Source organism: Eretmochelys imbricata, chromosome 13 (genome assembly GCF_965152235.1).
Source record: "Eretmochelys imbricata isolate rEreImb1 chromosome 13, rEreImb1.hap1, whole genome shotgun sequence".
NCBI lineage: Eukaryota > Metazoa > Chordata > Testudines > Cheloniidae > Eretmochelys > Eretmochelys imbricata.
In genome coordinates, this window is record NC_135584.1 from 28,853,463 (window position 1) to 28,874,981 (window position 21,519).

At 44.3% G+C, this 21,519-nt stretch overlaps 1 protein-coding gene across 3 annotated transcripts in view; it reads right to left on the bottom strand.

Moving 5' to 3' along the window:
- Positions 1 to 21,519, bottom strand: part of TOX2 (TOX high mobility group box family member 2) — a 261,370-nt gene that overhangs the window by 112,814 nt on the left and 127,037 nt on the right. For all 3 annotated transcript variants that reach the window (XM_077832419.1, XM_077832417.1, XM_077832418.1), the window contains exon 3: positions 686 to 931. In XM_077832419.1, coding sequence (XP_077688545.1) covers positions 686 to 931 — 246 coding nt within the window. The remainder of the gene's footprint in view (positions 1 to 685; positions 932 to 21,519) is intronic.

The window sequence follows — 21,519 nt, forward strand, 5'->3', positions numbered from 1 at the left end:
TATGCAAGACTGGGGACTGATCCTGCTCCCCTCAAAGTCACAAGCAAAGCTCCCATTGACTTTGAGAGGACATGGGATAGGCTCACTTCTTTCACTAAATGGGCTTTTAAACCACAGAATGAGGTAGTCCATGCCATACCTTAACCTTTTTACCAGGCCAGTGAGCAGATTGCTCCAATTTTATAGTACTTGCAACGAACGTGGTGGTATATTTATTATTCAAAAGATCATCAATATTGAAGTGCCCTGGGATCTTTTTTGGATGCTTTGTTTTGGATGATCCAACCACAGTATGCAAGAAAAATAAAGCAGGCGTACTTCACTCCCTCAAGGCAAGAATCAATGCGTATGACATTATGCACCAAGAGTGAAATACAAAACCACCCCCTGAATATAATTAGGTTATTAACATGGTCCAAAAAGGCACAGAATTTAAAATACAAAATTACGCTGAAAAGCACCATGACCATGCAAATGACTTCTACAGAATCAATCAAACCACCCCCATCTTTGAGATATGCTCCCTGTCCAACTGAAGGCAGCTCGGTGTTCACTGCCTTTATTCAATCCTTAGTTGGAAATGTTTTTTCCAAGAATATCCTTCTATATTCAAACGACTCATAGTGACACACAGTGGATTGTATCGGATCAAACAGAACATGATAAAAGAGAAAACTTTACTCACCGTAGGTAGTTGGCTGGAGAGAAGATGCCCATCCTGACTCAACATATTAGACACCATGATGGCTGGAAGGTCCATGTTCTGATAGGAATATGCTGGTATCAGGCTATTTGGAGGGAGGCCGTGGCACAGTGAATGATACCCGGTTTCATGATCCACCAAATGAAGAAGTGAGGGCTCCGGGAGGTTAGGAGGAGTTATAGGAGGGATTTCATAGTCCTCATTATTCTCATTCTGACCATTATACGTCTGAAATAGTAAAAGGACATTTTTACAATGTGACACTTCCTCGTTGCTTCAGCAAAAGAAATGTTTTGTGATGAAAAAAATAAATAAAAAAATTAACCACAACCAGATAATACAATAATTCCTAAATGACAATTCCCAGTCATGTACATAAGCAGGTCCCAGAGCAACATCAGACTATCACAGCATGCTGTAGCTAATATCAAGATCATCCCAAATCAAACAGAAGGGCATTTCTCATGGCCTGAGCTTCAATTTCTATCACTAAGGTATAATGTCCTGCCTCCATCTGCTTTGTAGAACTCTCATCCACCTCAGCAGAAAATTCTGTGCATGGATCAATGTCAAGATATGACCAAAAGAACTAAATTTGCAAAAAGGGCTCTAAGCTTGCTTCTTGAAAGGGTATTTTCATGCATAAATCTGGTAGTAATACATATAACTGCTGCATTTGTAACTACAAATGTTTCTTTGGACACACAAATGAGTGTGCAATATTTATGACTAGGATTTCCGAAGGGGCTTAAAGGAAGTAAGCACTCCACTCCCATGGAAAGTCAGTGATGGTACCTGAGCAGCAAATTTCTTTAGGCTCCTTGGAAAAACCCAGATTTTATCTACCAGTTGAGAGACCTACTCAGAAAAGTGGCTGTAGCATCTTTTTCAAAAATGAGTCTCATTTGACTGTCCCAGGCATGGAGACCTGCCCATATTTACCTTATTGTGCAAAGATATTTAAGAATAAAAATACCTTTAGCTAGCTCTTTTCCTGATGACACTACCTTGAAGAAGAACACAACTGTGCAGATAGTTTGATTGTGATCATTTCCAGTTCAGTGGGATTTATTAAAACATTTCCCTGTAGTGTGTTAAAAATTAATCTGAAATTGCACCCATGTAATTCTCCTGAGACAAAATATATTAGATCTACAGTAAATTTAAAATAAATGTGAATCTTACAATAAAATTGTTAATTGTGGTATGGAAGACCATTATAACAGGTTCTATTTTAAAGAGAAAACTTATTCTAAAGATATCCTACATTATATATGACTATACTATATGAAATTCTGATTATCCCTAGTGTTATACACATGGATTTTAAGATCAGCTTCCAAGATCACCTAATTTCATGGTTTGATTTTGATTTAATATTGACTTAAGACCAGAAATCTATGTGTGCAAAAACGGTTAAACACTATAGACTATTAAGCCATTGCCCCAAAACTCTCACACAAATCCTCATCTTCCATCACCCCAGATTTAAAAAATTATAAAATAAAAGATTTATGTAACTTGAATTCTTCATGAAACGCAGCAGAGAGCAAGTGAAGAAGAAGCTGTCTGGAATCTTGTTATGAAGCACCAGTTGGAGAGTTCATGAGCTTAAGCGTTCTGGCACTTTCTTTGGACAGAAACATCGACTGCAATGGCACCATCCCTTCGTCACTCTTCACGGAGGTGCAGGGAGTTTAACATTTTCATTATCCTTAGCAAAGGTGATTCCCCTCCCTTCTTTGTTTCCCCTAGGTTGTTCACATGATACCATTGCAATAAAGATAGTGATTGGAGCATTTATTGTGGGGCCAATTCTGTGATTTATATGCCCTCAAAATTCCCATTCACTTCACACGGTGTACATAAGAAATGGGGGCTCAAGGTCTATACTACTATATATTAGTATCAACACAGTTCTCAAGTGGAGATTCCAGTTCATTTATTCTTCCAGCCAGCTTGTCTAGCTAAGATATTACACTGGAAGGGGCGGGGATGACAGGCTGCACATAAAAGAGTATAAGGCCGATGGATTCCATTTAATAGGTTTGGTAGTTAGTTTTCATTTGGGTTACACAGTTTGAAGTGCACTGATTCTTTCCCAGATATTTAAGAGGATTTTGTTCCACGGTATAGGGAGAGGGATTTGAACAAATCATTGCGCAGCAAACTTCTTCCAACTGGTTTATTTTGGTATCAGGTATATAAACAAGTGGCTTTGCTGTACTTAGTTAAATTATGTAAAATCCACTCCAAGTTTCCTAAAGCGCTCTTCAAAAATACAAGTTTCTTGTGTTTCTGCTGAGAAGCTTGCTAAAAGGCTTTGAGGAGGTTTTGTCAGGAGTATGGAAAACCTGTCATCCCTGCTCACACCCCCTGTGCATTTCTGTCTCCTCATTCTATTCAGCTCAGAAAACAAGAACTGTCTAAATCACAAAGCTTTCCGATTCACTACAGTATTATGCAGTCATATCAAAATAAGGATCAAAGCAATACAAAATCAGTATCATATTAGACAATATCCAATCAACATAATCAGACTTCACGCCTGCAACCATTCACACCATATCAGCTAAGAACAATTTTCCAAGCCTATATTTACTCTATACGTGTTTTAAAAAGACAGCTAGAAAGATAAGGCAGAGAGATTCAATAGACAGATACTGTGTGTATATAGGTGGAATCCATGATGATGATGTATTGTAATACACTCTGTTTATTTTTACGTTTGGGATGACTGAATCCATACGGACAAGTGGTGGTTTAAAGTCACAACTGAAGAAATGCTGTCCTCTAAAACTCGTCTCAGTAACAACCAACTCCCATTTCCTCATCAAGTGTGTTATACAACATATTTTGCATTTTAATGTTATTTTAGATTAAATTATGCAGTAGATTATTCATTATAATACACACTACAGATTAAATTATAGATTATGTTAAATTTTAATTATTTACTAACACAAACTCCCCCTCAGTTTATGTTTAAACCAATTCATCCCACCAGTGACTGAAAGATGTCACCACAGTGAAGCTCAACTTCCCTAAAAGGTGGCTTGCTTTATTATACACCTCTACCCTGATATACCATGACCCGATATAACACGGGTTTGTATACAATGCAGTAAAGCAGGGTCTGGGAGGCAGAAGCTGTGGGGGGGCACTTTGGGGGGCCCCGCAGGCCCAGAGTGGCCTGGGTGATTAGTGGGGGGCTGGGAGCAGCCCGCTCCACTTCCTTCGCCGCGGCCCCAGCCGTGTCACTCGGGGGAGGGGGCTTGGGGGATGAGGTTCCCCCCCACACTCACCGGCAGTGTCGGAAGTGGAGCAGCCTGGCCCCAGCCCAATCCACTCCACCAGCTCCCAGCTGCGGTGCTCCACTTCCCACCGCCAGTGAGTGCGGGGGGCATCCTTTCCCTAGCCTCCCCGCACTCACCGGCGGCGGGAAGCGGAGTGCCGCAGCTGGGAGCTGGCGGAGTGGACCAGGCTGGGGCCAGGCTGCTCTGCTTCCCACCGCTGCCGGTGAGTGCCTGTCAGGGGGCGGGGGTGTGGATGGGGTCGGCGCAGTCAGTGGACAGGGAGCAGGGGGGTTGGGTAGGGGGTTGGGTCCTGGGGGTGATTAGGGATGGAGGAGTCTCTGGAGGGGGCGGTCAGGGGACAAGGGGCAGGGGGGCCAAAGCAAGTTCTATATAACGCAGTTTCACATAACGCGGTAAGCTTTTTTGGCTCCTGCGGACTGCATTATATTTGGGTAGAGATGTACTACAAATGCGGAAGAGGTAGGGTTTTCCACTTTCAAATATATTGAGCTAGGCTGAAATGAGGAGCCTGAATCTGCACAACTACCATCGACTTCTGGGGTGGAAGGGAGAGTTGGGTGCAAAGTCCCTGCTTGATTCTGCAGTAATAGGCACATGTTAAAATTAAGGTTGCCACCCATACGGTTTCTACTTGGACAGTCCAGCTTCTGGGCCAGATTTTGAGGGTCCTGGCAACCCTAAATGGCACCTGAACCAAAGGCCCAAAGGCAGAGGGAGGCACCAACCCGCGCCAGCACCTGCTCATCTGGGGCCACCTCCTACCTGCAGGCAAGTTCTTTGAGATTATCTAATTAGCGGTGTGGGTGGGAGATCAGTGGGGATGGGGCCTTGGGGGAAGAGGCAGAGAAGGGGGCGGGGCCTTAAGGGAAGAAGTGGGATGGGGCGGGGCCTTGGGGGGGGGAAGAAGTGAGGCCTTGGGGGCGGAGTCCAGTTACCATGAATTAGAAAGGTGGCAACGCTAGTTAAAATGGAGTGATGATGCCAAGGATCCATGTATCTTTCCATCTTTGCAATATGTCGGCCATATGGTAAAAAGACTGCATTTCCCCCCTGCCCCACCCCCAACTGCACTTCTCTCTTCATTGTATTCAGACCCTTTCATGTCTTTATGTGATGCTGATAATGGGGCTAGAGTTCAAGGACCATGTCCAGTATGTTCAGCTCTTATGGAACTAGCTAATCCTTGTGTAGATTGCACCTGTTCAGAGACTCATTTCTAGGGTCTTTGTGGGAGGGGAACTATGGGGTGGGGGGGTACTGTGGGAGAAACAAATAAATACTTTTTACATCAATTGTTTTAATTGCAATTAAATATAAACTTGTTTCAAAGTTAAAGTGTGAATTTATGACTCTGAATCTCAAAGACTCAGCTTACCCCACAGCCTGGCTAGTTTGTGACTTTCAAGCTATAGCCCAGCAGGATGCAGAGGGGCTATGATACAAGGGTAGCTGTTGAAAGGATTCTGGCTGACTCAGCCAGAATTCAAGCTGCAGCAGCCTCTCTGCCATCCTTTCAGCAGGTACCACATGCCTTCCCCTCCAAAGGACGCCAGGGCAGCCATGACTCCACCCCTAATTTACCATGCCCATTCCACTTTTGCATAGGTAACATTGCATGGGCTGCTAAGAGGGAGCAGTGTCTCTGATCCCTAGTGAGATCATACCCCTCTCTCATAGATCACAGAAATATCGGGCTGGAAGGAACCTCGAGGAGTCAAGTCCAACTCTTGGGCTGAGGCAGGTCCAAGTAAACCTAGACCATCTCTGACAGGTGTTTGTCCCACCTGCTCTTAAAAACCTCCAACGATGGGGATTCTACCACCTCTCTTGGAAGCCTGTTCCAGAGTTTAACTTCCCTTAGAGTTAAAAAGTTTTTCCTAATATCTAACCTCAATCTCCCTTGCTGCAGATTAAGCCCATTACTTCTTGCCCTACTGTCAGTGGACCTGGAGAACAACTGATCACTGTTCTCTTTATAACAGCCCTTAACATACTGGAAAACTGTTATCAGTCCCCCACCCTGAGTCGTCTTTTCTCAACACTAAACATGTCCAGTGTTTTTTTTAAAACCTTTCCTCAGAGCTTAGGTATAAAAACCTTTGATCAGTTTTGTTGCTCTCCTCTGGACTCTCCAACGTGCCGACATCTTTCCTAAAATGTAGCATCCAGAACTGGACACAGTGCTCCAGCTGAGCCTCACCAGTGCCAAGTACAGGGGACAAGTACTTGCTGTGACTTACATACAAAACTCCTGTTAATACACCCGAGAATGATATTCACCTTTTTTTCTAACTGTATCACATTGCTGACTCATATTCAATTGTGATCCACTATAATCCCCAGATGCCTTTCAGGAGTACTACCACCCAGCCAGTTATTTCCCCATGGTGAGTAATGGGAGAAGAATCTGTTCCACATCCTGTACAAGACTACAGCCTATTGAATTGAACAATATAAATAAAAGCGCACTATAAAATGGTACTGAATAGGTACTGACAAGTCAGTGGATCCACCAGCTTTACTGTTGTTGGTTGATCAAGGAGCCTATTTCCTGTTTCCTCTGCACCCAGACACAGTATCAGTAAAGCCTGGGGCAGTTCCAGCCCGTTTAGTATCTTTCATACAAACCGTGACCCCAGAAACTTTCTCGAGTGGGTTCATTAACAGCTGAGAGAGACACAAATGAAGAGGAAGGAGATTTTCAAAGGCACAAATGGCAAGTAGGCACCTAATTCCCACTCACTTTCACGGGGAAGAAGAGATGCATCAAGCTGAGGTTGGTAAGGAGAGTTGAGGAGGTGCAGAGATGCAGGGGGCTGCTCCTGACCGCACACGCCAGTGGCCTGACTGGGGATGTGCAGAGTGGAGGCCAGAGCTAGAAGACGGTGGGGAGCAAGGAGGGCAGTCAGCTGGAGCAAGTGCATGAAGGGAGACCGTGGGGAGAAGAGAGGGAGAAGAGAGACCCAAAGCAGGCTCCTCTCCGTGGGGAGACCGAAAGGGAGAAGAGAGACCCAAAGCAGGCTCTGTTAGGCTGGCTACAGGAAGTCCATGGAAGGTTGTTTATAAACAGAGGGAGATTTTGAACTGCACAGAGGGCAAGTGGGGTTGTTTCAGGAGGGTGACTGAGCATTAATGCTTCTTTCATGCATATTCAAGCAGCAATGTTCGGTACATGCTGAGGCCTGGGAAGCAGGGACATAGGGCAGGGAACTCCAATTGCCAAGATAAAGGAAGATGAAAGCTTAGAAGAAGAGTTTAACAGAGGGGGAGGGGCGTGAATTTCAAGGGGAAACAGAAAACAGGGAGTTGTGCTCAACACCCAATCACCTTTGTAAACGAGAATTAATTGGTCCCACTGAAAAACGGCTCCCTGTAAAATTTCAGAGGAGGTGATTGCTGACAAACTCAGGTTCATCTCAGGATTCAGGTGGCTAAAGAGCAACTTCTACCAGCTCGTTGGTTCTAAGGGGGTAGGCAATACACAGAAGAGCCCAGAGTGCCTTCTCTGACCTAGGGGAGGCATCATTCAGAGGGCCAAGAGGGGAGGCTATGGAGGTGGAGGATCTTTTTCTGGAGATGGGGGAAGTGCTGAGGACAAGAGAGATCCTGAGGAGCTCAGTGAAAAATGAGGATGTCCTCAGTACCCCAGGAGTTAAGAGCCTGACTTTCTTCTAAGGCAGTGGTTCCCAAACTGGGGTTCATGAACCCCTGGGGGTTTGCAAAATGTTACAGGGCGTTCTTGGGAAAAAATTCCCTAATGGTGGACAGAGCTATCCCTAGGGACTCCGGGCAGCATGGGCCAGCAGCCCAGAGCCCCTGGAGTTCTAAGAGCTAAGCAGATCAAAGCAAGCATATCTATCACACTGAGCAGATTTAAACTTCAAGACTCATAAGAAATGGAAAAGGAGGTGGATATTTTTTGCTCTTTTTAAAATTAAATAGGCAGCTAGTATTGTTTTTAAAACTATTATGAAGAACAAGTTTAAGCTTTGTTGAAATGTGCGTTGTTTTCCTGGACTGCTCAAGACCTGAATGCTTGTGAAGGAGAAACTTTTTGAATTGGCTTCTTAAATACCTTCATGCTGTTTCACATCTGATACTTCTTGATGAAACCTAGGAGCCTTGTCTTATAACAGGCTTATTCAAAGTGATACAAGCTACGGAAGTGAGATCTTGGAAGCCTGTTGCCATTTTCATAAATAAAAATACTGTAATGATAAATAATTAATAATAAATAATGTGTAATAAGCATGTCATAAAAACAAATTTTCTATTTCCAAGAGCACTGCTTTTATAATTTATATTCGGGTAAAGGAGAAAATCCCTGGAAATATTCATTTTTAGGAGGGGGTTCGCAAGACTTAACATTTCAGTGAAAGGGGTTCACAGGTTGTTAAAGTTTGGGAACCACTGTTCTGAAGCTTAACCACTCTCCCTTTTTGTGCCCACCATTTCAGTCACTTAGACATTGAAGTGCCTGAAGTGTCATGTATTTGGACATTACTACAGATACCTTAAACTGCATCTGCAAATTACTGGGGGTGGAAGAACAGAAGCCAGGATTTTTCCTTTAAGATCATTTGGGCCCAAAGATTAGTGAGTTTGAAGGAGCACTGAGCCTTTTCAATGCAAACCTCTAACACTGTTGTAACACAACTTAAGCATATGTGACAAAGGAACATGATGCTTCTGCTGCTTCCAATGCTGGAGAGAAACAATTGCAGTTCTGTTCTGCTCTTATCAGTGTGCTGCACAAGGCAGCTTCGCAGAGAGGTTAGGTAGGCGGGACGCTGGAATCAGATCTCCCCTTCAGCTGGGAGAATTCATTGGACATTCAGCTGCTGCAAAATCTTTGCACATGGGAACGTTGTGTGTACAGACTGCAGGAAAAGTGGGAGGAACTTGTGCCAATAAACAACTGCCCTGTCTTGTCTCCTGCAAGTACAGAACTTGCTGGGCCACGTAGCTCTAGAGTGCCAGGCAACTTTTCCTCATGTGTTAACCCTGGATTTGCCTGTTTCTGCCCTCTTGCCAATTATAGGCATCATCACACACATGGCTTCCAGAGCATGTTGTCAGACAGGTCCCAGGAAGGGGGAAGTCCCCACCTCCCTCTTAATAAATTAACCTGAAGCACCATGCCATCCATTCTACTTCTCTTCCCTGGGTGGGTACGAGGAGCCAGAAGACATCTGCCCTGGGGGATGGAAAGACCATTTCTGTGGAATTACTCTCCTCTTTCAAGATACTATAGAAGCCTCCCAGCAAGGGCCCTGTGTGATGCATGATGTAGGTCTGGGGTGTGAATGGGCTCTGGGGAATGTTTTTGGTAGTGACATGATAGCTGCCTACATCCCCAGCTACACAGGACTGTGGTGGGTATGTGAAAAGCTGACTCAGGTACCTTTCTCCTCCAAGCTGTGGAATCTATTGCCCTTCCTGGGAGGGGCTCCAGGTCCAGCAAGCTGTGGGGGAGTCCATTTTACCATCATAAAAAGAGATGGGCTGCTAGGAGGCTGGTGGGGCCACTGTGGACTGCCTGCACCTCTGCTGATTGCCTGAGGTGTACATGGTTCTTCAAGGGTCTGCTCTTTTGGGGGCCTGAACCCCCAGCTACTTCCTCCGGCCTTGTGCCAGAGCAAAGCTCTCTCCCTGACAGATAGGAATGGGCAGGTTTCAGAGTAGCAGCCGTGTTAGTCTGTATCTGCAAAAAGAAAAGGAGTACTACTGGCACCTTAGAGACTAACAAATATATTTGAGCATAAGCTTTCGTGAGCTACAGCTTATGCTCAAATAAATTTGTTAGTCTCTAAGGTGCCACAAGTCCTGCTTTTCTTTTTGAGGAATGGGTAGGAAGCACTGAGAAGAGAATGTTGGAGTTTCCCATCCCCTGTGCATTAGCAGATCACACAGAGGACAGTATGGGTTTCTCTCACCCTCCAGCCTCCCAACAGTGTGGAACAGAGTGCGTGTTCCTATGAGCAGAGCATAGGCTTGGGAGTCAGGAGACCTGGGCTTCATTCCCAGCTTGTCCCATTTCTCTCACCCAGCTGCAATCTAACAAGGTTGCCACGTGTGACAAGCACCCAAAACAAGAAAAAAAAATTCACACAGGAAACTCAGAATGCCGTGGGAGTCCTTCCTTCAGCACAAATGCCTCGAACACCTCTGCTGCATGATTCTTCACTGCTGCCATAAACCATTTTCAACAATAAACCTGTGAAAGGTATGGAGCTTTGAGACTAAAATGAGTGACATCCCTTGATATGACAGAGAGCTGAGCGGTATGGTTCCATTGCTAACTCACGGCATGACCTATGGAACAGTTCTGGGGCTATGGCTGGCGGTTTCTGTGAATCCATGTTGCATTTCAGCCTCCATTTTGGCTGTGTCCTTGTCTGTACACTATAACTCTTGTGCTGGATTGTATCACTCTGTTGTTGGTGGGCCTGGTGCCTAGATGTCTGACTCTGCATGAGAGCCAACAAGGGGGCACCAACTTTGAACAACCCTCTGCAATGGGAACAATGGATTTGCCAAAAAGGGAACCAAACTAAAGGAAGTTGGTTCTCCCAGTTTGTGTCCAGGGAGGCTGGACTTTAACCACCTGACCAGGGCTTTGAAGCCGGTCAGTGACAGAGTAGTCTGAAACTTTGTTTAATGGTAGAATGTGACCTCTTTCCCCAGCAGAACATTGCCAGGAAGCAGGAGACCAAAGGTAAGAGGAGACTACCCACCTCACACGTGGACCGGCCCCTTGGCTCACAGAAGCAGTGAGCACAGACACATACAGGGTGGAACATGTAGGTGTTGATTTTGCATAGATCTGCATAGCTCCAGTACTGCTAAGAGTAAAGTGAGAGCGTGTGTGTAAGAAATTCCTGTGCAAAGCCTGTGGGTTCCTTGCTTTATCTGCTATGTCCCCCCGAAAAATTAGGCGACACACCCCACTGCCAATGAGGATGGAGCTCTGGGAGATTGTAACCTTCAGCACTGGTCTCTGGCACACCCAGTGGTCTGGGAATAACGGGATTCACAGGTTGGGCCAAATACAGGAGACCTGTGACCATCCACAAGGGGGATCTCAGACAGGGCTGCAACTGCTGGATTTTCAGAGATGCTAAGATCTCACATCTTACATGGACCTTATGGGAGTTGTGGGTGCTTAGAACCTCTGAAAATTAGGCCCTTAAGCTTCCTGGGCCTCAGCTTCTCCCCATATGGAAAATGGGGACAGTAATGCCCTTCTTTAAAAAGCATTTTAAGATCTACAGCTAGCCAGCCTCATCTCAGCATGTTATTGGTCACAGAGAAGATGACTTGACCATGAACCTGGGAACCAATTCTCCTTTGAAACATGCCACATATCCAGTGACCCCAATTCTCCACTGAGTCATGTTCTCTGTGATTATCTGTTAGGATCCAGGAGTTCCAGCCAATCTCAGAGATTATTATTCACAGTTAGAGGGGGAGATTTTCAGCATTATTGCCAGTAAATATTTGCCCTGTGAAATAACGTTCACAGGCAAGCTTGAATCTGAGAGAGAAAACGGCAGAGAATTTATTTTCGATGAACTGCAAGGAACCATAGAGAATGGTGTGATCCACCCCACCCTAACAGCAGAGACAATGCAAAATATTCAAATATGTTTACTGTAAGCAATGCCTAGGAAATTTCTACATATCACTTTGTCATTTATGATAGAAACTCCCTCATCTATATCCGGTTTATGGGATTGTACAGTAAACTGTCATGCAAGGGAAACTGTGAGATGAGAGTAGCCATCCACTTTCCTGCTTCTTCACCACCCTCCAGCCCCAGCTGAAATCATCACTTTCCATTACTCTGGTCCTCTGCAGCTCCTTCCTTCTCTTTTCAGAGGTATCCTTGAATTCAATGTACAGCTAGATGAAGCACTGCAGTGCTTGGAGTGATATGGTGCTGTGGACCAAGTATACCAAACAGGAATACAGACTAACACGGCTGTTACTCTGAAAACTGGTAATAATGGTGGGCAAATGGATATTATAGACTGAAGAGAAATGAGAGGAGTAAAAGAAGGCAGTGTGATCACTATGGATGTCAGAGGAAGGACACACTGCTGGTAGAGAAGCAGTGGGCAGGGGCACATGCTCCTTCATGTCCCTTTGGCATGATGCCTCTGCATAGTACTGATCGAGAAGGGGATCTTCTTTAACACCTGGGATTTCAAAACCTCAGTGCCAAAGAAATGAAGCAGCACTGATTTTCTGCATCAGCAGTTGTGTGTGTTGGGAAAGGAAATTGATTTGCTTCATCTTAGTGTGTGGAGATCTAGCCTGTTCTCCACTGATGTATGTGGAACAAGAAAATAGGATACCTTCTGCTATATTTAGACTACACTCTGAAATACGCATAGATCCACGACCCTTCCTATAGTCACAGATGTGAATTGCAGGGCCTACGAAATACATGGAGTACAGTTGGCCGAATACTCTAAAGAGACATTTGTGAATAGTCACTCATATACAAATTGCTGATGGCCTTTGACAGTATTCACTGCTCCTTTCCCTCAGTTGCACTCCTTTCCCTCAGTGCAAATGTTCATGTGCACAAGTTTTTGTTCATAAGAATGTAGGTGGAAGGGGAAAGGGGCACAAATACTTTTGAAGAAGTATATTTCCGCTGGAACTGTTTGCACAGTTCCAAACTATGACATGAAAATTATCTTTCTGAAGGTTTTAAAGGGAAGGCTAATATGAAGCTTATAATGGAAGGCAAGTCTCAACCTTAACTATGGCTCCTCTGAATAATACCAATTGTCAATGGGCCCTAAAAGCCCAACGACTAGGTATAAATAACATGTGGTTTTTAACCATGCACGAGTTGTTTACGGGTTCTTTTAAAAGAAATTTAAATAGAATGAAAGCCAGAAAATGTGTCAAAACTGTCTCCGATCTGAACGTCCATATCTGTACTTCGTTTACACTGGTATAAATAAGGAGGAAGAGATGATGATGATGATGATGAATTATCTGTATTACAGACACACCCAGAGACCTGATCAGGGCCTCGTTGTGCTAGGTGCTAGACATGATACAGAAGTCCCGTCCCCAAGGCCTTACAATCTAAGACCCTGATCCTGCAAAGACTTACATTGACTTCTGGACTACTCGGTGTGCAAAGAGTTTAGCACATGAAAATCTCTGGAGAATCAGAATGTACCTAAAACCTTACAATATAAATAAGAGCTTACACTGAATGTTGACTTTAATTCTCAAAGCTCCAGCTGACTTGCATCACAACCTCAAATGGAAAATAAAATAAAAAAAAATGTTGCTATGTACAATTTGTAGCAAAAGAAACCAGTCCTATTGTCGGCTTTTAAACAGTCTCTCTACCCCGTCCCTTTTTTTAAACAGTATCTTATCCAGACCTGAAATTCTGTCAGATAGAGTGGATAGCATAGAACTATAACTTCTTATTATGTGTACAGTGATTTTACGAATTCAGTGGGGAATGAAATGCAATTTTGTCAGACTTGTCTGTGTTCATAATGACCAAGTCAAATTAATCATCGTGGATAATACTCTTGTGTCAGCCATTCAAGAGATTTTTTAATAGAATTTTTCTGATTCATGTCTTGCAGTACATCAGATCTGTAGTACTGCAGCACTTCTAAAAATCAGTGCAATTATGGCTTCTTGTTGGCCTGTCATTTTCCTGGAATAAAAATGTCTCTGCAAAAGCCACATACAGTATATAAACCAAAATGAAAAACAAAAATATAGTTACAATTAGACTTGATTTTTTTTTTTTTTTTAAGATTTAATGTCTTCTGGAGGCCATTACTCATAGGCAATATATAAAGGTACAGTGTGTGATGCTGAAGATGGGCTGTTTTATCACAACACATACCAGTTTTGTTCTGGCTGCCATTCTTCCTCTGATTACGCTGTGATTTAGTGTTTTTGTGGGCATGAAAATGATTATCCCATACAATAAACATAGAATAGGTAATGGGTTTACAGTCAAATTACTGTGTTTATTAAAAATATATCCTGGAAAGTCCACACAGGTCCCAGAGGGCTCTTGTTCAGGAAAATCTCTGGTTCAAGAAAAGGTTACAGTTACCATAAATGCAGATAATACATGCACGAAAGTAGCAATGCAGCATGCAATGGTATATAAAGAATTAGTAAAGCTACTTTTATCCTCTTGTGTGAGGATAGAGACCCAGAATTCCCCAGTGACAATGCCAGAAATGAGCTTTGGAAGTAGTTACCCTCAAGAATAAAGAGGAAAAAATTGTAATCCATCACAGTTCCCAACCTTTTCTGCTTTTATTACTAGGCTTTTTGAAGTACAGCAATTGCTTTGTAAAGACGTACCCAGGAGGAGCCCAGCAGAGCTGCAGAATGTTCCCAATTACAAATCTACACAAAGATTTGGGGACTTCTTCCTCCAGATACATGCTCTCAAGCCCCTCTGACTTCATCTAGGAGGAGAACAAATGCTGATAGAAACAGCATTTTTTAAAAAATAGAGGAAAGAATGGAAACTACACACATTTATTACAGGAACAACTGACATACTGGATCAGACCAACAGGCCATCAAGACAAGTATCTTGCCTCTGAAAGTGACCAGACTAGATGCTTCTGAGAAAAGTACAATAAATCCATAATGAACAATTACAGAATAATCGGCTCCTCGGGCAAATTTCTTCTTACTAGAACTTGTCAGCTAGCAGTTGGCTTATGCCCAGCAGCATGAGGGTTTAGCCTTCCCATATTATATATAATTTAACTATAGATGTTCTCATCATCCATAGAAAATGTCCAATTCTTTCAAAATTTCTACTAAGCTCTTGGCCTCAATATTTAGCGACAGTGAGTTCCACAGAATAATTATACAGTGTGTAAAAAGTATTTCCTTTGACAAGTTTTAAGTTTGTTGCCTTTGGTTTTTCACTGAAATATCTACTTAGAAGATAAGGTAAACATGAGTGCCTGCAATATCTTGGTTCATCAGCAAGTCCTAGAGCTTTAATATTCTCTTCTCCCACTGAGCAGACCAGAAAAGGGCCCCAGGTTTGTTTGTGAGATTTTTGAACGTGCTCATCTTGTTGGCTTATACAGAGTTAGGGCAACACTGAGCATGTCTGAGAAATCCCACCCTCTGTCTTTGTAGTCAGCTTTGGAGGGTCTCATCAGATTCATGTTAGATCCTTGGCTGCTCTTGAATTTTTACGAAGCATCTGTGACCAAGAATGCTTTTCTCCACTTGTGCTTGATGAGAAGGATGTGACCATTTCTTTCAGATGAGTCAAATTGTTGCTTTTCTTGGCTATTCATGCTATCGTCTTAAGAGCATTTGCGTACATCATGCAACTGAAGGGTTCTGTCTACAGTTTACTTTGCACTCCACTGGCTGACATCTCTAGGTGCCAGTGTTCACTGTTACTTAGGCATGACTTTTGTTACATGCTGTGTATTTTGTTTGAGCTCAGTGGAACTATCAGCATCTGAAACCTTAATATTACTGTTATTGCTTGCATGATCTTAAAAAATATTGGGGATGAATTACACAGCCAGTGTCAGCATCTTAGCTGGTGTCAATTGGTGGAGCTCCCTTCCACCAATCTACACTAGCAAAGGGTCCATCAAATACTGGTGTCTGCAAACAGTGATGGGGCCAGACTCTCTCCCTTAGTTTCCTAGTATCTTGGGCTGTGCTGGACAAAAGAAATATTAAAACATAAAACATTTGACAGGCACAAATTTTATATATTTTTTTCATTCATGATATACTGCATGTGCATAATGAGGTGATCACAGTATTGCATAGAGATGCATTGTTGGACCATACCAATTTCATATTTTGTGTTGAGCAAATGCAGCTGTACATAATTATACATAATACGGTACATGCAGGTCAAAAGATAAGGCTGCTTGAAAACATTAATGGAATTCATGCAGGAAAGAATAAGTAACAAGCACTCTAAGAAATTAATGCAACCTGGCTCCAGTGAAGCAGGAAAACAAGTACCCAAAGCAGGAACAATACTATGCTGCACTATGCATATTCTCCTTCCCTTTCCATCTTACATAATATTTCCCTAGTGTACAGAATTTAAATGGTTCTAAAGAAGTTGTGCCAGTTTTAATGGATAGTTTGGAATAGGTTTTCAGCAGACTTACATCAAAGCACATGCTGCCTATATTCCACTGCTCAGGGCCAATATGCACTTCACATGTTGTAGTACTGTGTTGCAAATGGATTTCAGTAAACACTACTTTATTTAAGGCGCTGTGGAATTAAAGTGATCAAATATTGCTACAATGAGAGGGCTACATACTAACTTGATTCACCCGTGGTTTCCGCTGAAACACCTCATGTTGCTTCTTAATTTGTCAATGAAGATTCAAGACATAAGGGGCCAACTGTTCAAAAGGAGGCATGACTATTCACCCACACGCCATCTACAAAAATGCACATCCATATGCACAAAAACTGATTTATGTGCATAAACTAGTGTGTTACTAAGGGGCCATTCACAGGAGCACGTGAATTTTTGAAGATGCAGAAGAGATGCCCTCCTCAGAAAATAAGATACAGTGTTTTCAACATCAGATCCTTAGTGAATATCTTGGACTTTCCCACTAAATGACCCACCAGTACATAACTGGTGTGCCTTGATGTGTGTGAGTCTCTCCCTCTCACACACACCCCTCTCATGTACAGCGTGATATTCTGTACTCCTTGATGTATTTTTATTATAGATACAAAATCTTATGGAGTTTAGAATATCCAAATGAAGATTTAGAATGGCCACATTACGCACAATACCAAGACAACTCTGGGGGGATGGAATATGGCAGCTGTTTAACAGCCTACAGCAACAGTTCTTGAGATTTTTATGTAGGGAGTGAAGAATAATGCAACTGAAATCAGAGGGAGAGTTTTAGGTGGAAATTTGAGCCACAAAGCTGGAATTAGCCACATTACACTTGCAGAAAGTACCATTAGATATTTAATAACTGTACATCGTCAGGCCTTCGCTTTTTACCTCCCATCCAAGATATGAATACGTGAGGGATCTCTGTGACATGTTCTCATTTAAACAAGGCCTAGACCAATGAAACAGCTGCTGAATACCATGACAAGATGAACACTGTTACTGTGCAGCGCGTTTTGGAAGTTGCCATTTATTTCTGTAAAAACCACTGAATAACCTTTGCTATGAATAACGCTCAGGCGTTAACCATAAAATAGACGGAACCCACCAGTGTAGGCAAACCACTCTCCATATGTCCTGGCAGCTTATAACCATCAATTCTGTGAAGCTCTGAATGCTAAGGAATACAGGGCCAGCCCTACTTAAGTGATTGCCAGATCTCCCACTGGCTTCATTGTGGCCAGGGTTTGGCTCATACTGAGAAAGACACTGAAATAAAGCTGAAACGTAATCGAAATGTGACGAGCTAAACTCCATATTAGCATAAACAGGAGCAGCTCCATGCATGTTGGTTTTCTACAGTAGGCACTAGCCACGGCTGTAGGACAGCAATGCTGTCACTCTGGATATCTCAACACAGTAATAAAAGACGTGGTTGGCCCAGGTCAGCCGACTTGGTTAGGGTTGCAGAGCCCGGGCTCCAGCCTGAGCCCAAGTGTTTCTACAATTTTATAGCCCCACAGCCCGACCCTGAGTTAGTTGACTAGGTGCTGAGACTTGGTGCTGCAGGTTTTTGATCGCAGTGTAGACCTACCCTCTATGTCTGGGGGAGAGGGATTTCTTCCCCCTGCCCCATAACCCAGCTGAACTCCTCAGCACACAGCTCATGTGCTGAGCCTGTGCAAACAGAACAGGGTTTAGCAATGATACTATTCCAAGCACGCCCCCCCTCCCCCCCCCACCCGAGAGGGGCCAAATAACTGAATGCAATTTAGGCGAGCATTTGCCAAGGGTTCTAAAGGAGTTAGGCTCCCAACCACTGACCATCACTGGGAGCAGAGTGTCCATTGTTATTATTTATTGTCGGTATTACCATAGCATCCAGGAGACCCAGTTGTGGACCAGGACACCATTGTGCTAAGTGCTGTATGAATACAGAGCAAAATGATGGTCCCTGCCTAACTCTGGAAAGTCCCTTTGCAGCCCTCAGCCTAAATCACTATGGAAAATGATTGGACTTAACCCACTTACTTCAAAAGTTAACTTTGGGCCCTAACAAGTAAGCTGACAGTGTTTCAAATCGGGGGGAGGGGGAAGAGAGAAAAGAGCATGGAAAGAAAAACCTAACAAAATACAATAGAAGCAATGCCAATTCCCCTCCTCCTCCATCCCCAGATTTGATGTGTCTGATTAGCACAAGTAACAGACAATCTCGGGGAAAGCTTGCATAATGTGGTGCAATCTAGCACCTCCCCCAGGGTGCCCAGCTGCTGCAGAAGCAATTTCACAGCTCATCATCCATTATGAGATTAAAATAATTTTTTTTCCTCCCGTGAAGTATTAATAAATTGTGCAGGCAGCCCAGAGTCGGTGCCGTTTACACGAATGGTAGTGAATCACCTACCTAGTTATTTCTTAATGGATGGAGTCTCTGCAGTTCTCCTGATCCTGTAATTTAAGAAACCAAACACACGAACCTGTACACGTTGCTGTTTGTTTGCATCATCATACCCTGCATGCCACGAGGCTCATGCTGTAGCGGTAGGATGATGAGAACCAGGAGTATGGGAGGGGCGAAGATGCTTTAGTGGATTCCCATGGTAAGTGTATAAATCCAGGTTACTTACTACAGAACGACACCAAAGCATCCATGTCGATCAATACAACAGAGGAAATGCACTTAAAAAAATAAAAAGTGCAAGTCCATGTTCAAATCCCTTCTAGAATTCACTTACATTTCCCTGTGGGGGCAAAGTCACTGAAGCACCACTGACACAATACAGGCTCTAAGGAACCTACAGCAAAGATGTAAAGCTGTAGTCAGAGCACCACTAATGGGTCTTCGAAGACCTCTGCTTTATTACAGCATCACACAAAGCAGGCATGTTTAATGTTTACACTCCCACCAACTAATGCCTTCAGCAAATATGTATTTATCCAGTGCTTTTTGAAGCGCCTGTTGCCTGGGCAGCTAGACGCTGCTTTTACACGCACACCCCCACACACACACTTAAAAACAAATAATACATACACTGTCCCTCTGAGCACCTCCAAACAACAGTAGCCTGAAAGCCCTTGCCAATCCATCCATCTTCAGATTGTCCAGAAGTTGTTAGGAGGGGAAAACGAAATTAACCACATCACTAACACAATAAATCCACCTTAAATGCTGCCCTGAAGACCATCAAATTCAGGATCTGGCCCCAAAGAAATAAGAAGGGGTGCTGAAGACCAGGCCCCTTCCTGCCAGTCTGGGACAGCTGAATTGTAGGAACCGACAGCTGGAACATCTTCTCTATGTCTTAACTGCGGTGAGCAGGTTTGGGTGAGAGGCATTCTGCAGTAATGGGCAATTTGGGTTTCGTTTGTAATCAAGCACACACTCTCCTGTTGAAGCTGTTCTACTGTGGATAAATAATTAAAAGATCCACTGGAGAAGAGGGACTGGACCCTGGATCTCCCACCTCTTCGGTGGCTTCCCTAACCACTGGACGACAGAGTCATTTTCTGTCTCTGTTGTCCAATGAGTGTTACACTGTGGATAAATACCTGAATACATAGTATTCATTGGCCCAGAGCAAGAGAGAGTGAGAGAATAAGTCTGTAGTCCAGTGGTTGTGGCACTGAGGTGGGAGACCCCAGGTCCATTCCCCTGCTCCAGTCACTCCTCCATTATTTATCCATAGTGGAACAGCTTGAAAAGGAGAGACTGAGGGAGACCCACACCAGAATATCCCACAGCCCAATGGTTAGCGCACCCACCTGAGGGGGACTTGATCGGGGTCTCCCTCTGCTCTCCCCCTTTGGCACAGGGGAGGAATTGAACCTGGGTCTCCCATATCCCAGGTGAGTACTTTAACCACTGGGATAAAAGTTATAAGGTGAGCACCAGGGTAAGCTGCCATCTCCTCATGGGTGACAGGTATAATAGGCCAGGGTATAATAGGCTTTGCCTTCCCTGGCGCTGCCAATGACCCGCCGCCAGACAACTGGGCCGCGGTGCCCCCCCACTTCCCCAAGACCTTCACCGCCTCCTCTACTCATGGGGGGAGGGATAGCTAAGTGGTTTGAGCATTGGCCTGCCAAACCCAGGGTTGTGAGTTCAATCCTTGAGGGGGCCATTTAAGGATCTAGGGCAAAAATTGGGGATTGGTCCTGCTTTGAGCAGGGGGTTGGACTAGATGACCTCCTGAGGTCCCTTCCAACCTTGATATTCTATGATTCTATGATACTCCTCACCCGACCCCCGAACGTTGCCACTGCTCGCCGTGCTGCTGGGGCTGGCGGCTTCGGGGGAGAGGGCCTTCAGAGGCGAGAGGAGCTGGTGCTCGCGGAGGCTGCCTGCTTGGCCCAGTGAGCCTGCTGGCTCGGCCTGGCCCAACTCTGGCAGCACTGGGACTGGCTCAGCGCTGGAGCCGGCCCAGCACTTGGGGGGGGGGAGCAGCTCAGCTGGGCGCTGGAGCCGGGGGGAAGCAGTGGGGCAAGAAGGCCAGGGCTCTGCCAGTGTGGGGGAGGCCCTTAGGGCTTTTCTTTTTAGGTGGGGGATTCAGGGCTCTGGTGTGGGGGGGGTTGGTGGGGGCATGGTGTGCTAGGCTCCCCAAAGCAGGGGTTCACCCGCTGCCCATGCACCTTCTCCTCCAACCAACCTCTTGCAAAACAGCATAGGTATCTCCCTGCAGTCCAGACTTAGGTGCCTATCTCTGAGAGAGGGGAACGGCTTAGCGCACACCGCTGTTGTCAGCATCTCCCGTTGGTTAGGTTAGGCAGGGAGCCACCTAACATGCTGGCTTTTGTGAATTGCAGTCTGAGGTGCTTCCCTCTCTCCATTCATTGCATAGGGAGTCTAGACACCTAACAGGCTTTTGGGATCATAGTGTGTTTCTGTGATTTTTCTAAGCTCCTAAAAGTTAGGTGCTGTGTCACAATGCTTAACTTCTTATGGCATTCAGCCCTAAGTGGCCTGGAACTGAATAAGCATATAGTGCAGGTCTCATTTCAAAAAGGAAAAAGTAGAAATGAAGGAAACAAAAAAACCCAATCCAATTAGCAAGAAAAGGTAGGCAAAAATGCAGACAAGTAGACAAAAGGTACTAGACTTGGTCGAGAACAGGAACCAAGACACTGAAGAGCATTTAGTTCCAATGTACCATGATTGCCATGGGGGAAAAATACATTTTCCAAAGGTATAGTGCATAGTTAAAGCCAAGAGCATCTGCGTGTTTGGAGATCAGCAAGGCCATGAACAGGAAATGGCTTCTGACAGGCAAATGCTAATGACAGAGTTGTATTCTTCAAGCTACAGACTGGAACATAATGCAATGTTGTTCCCACAGAAATGT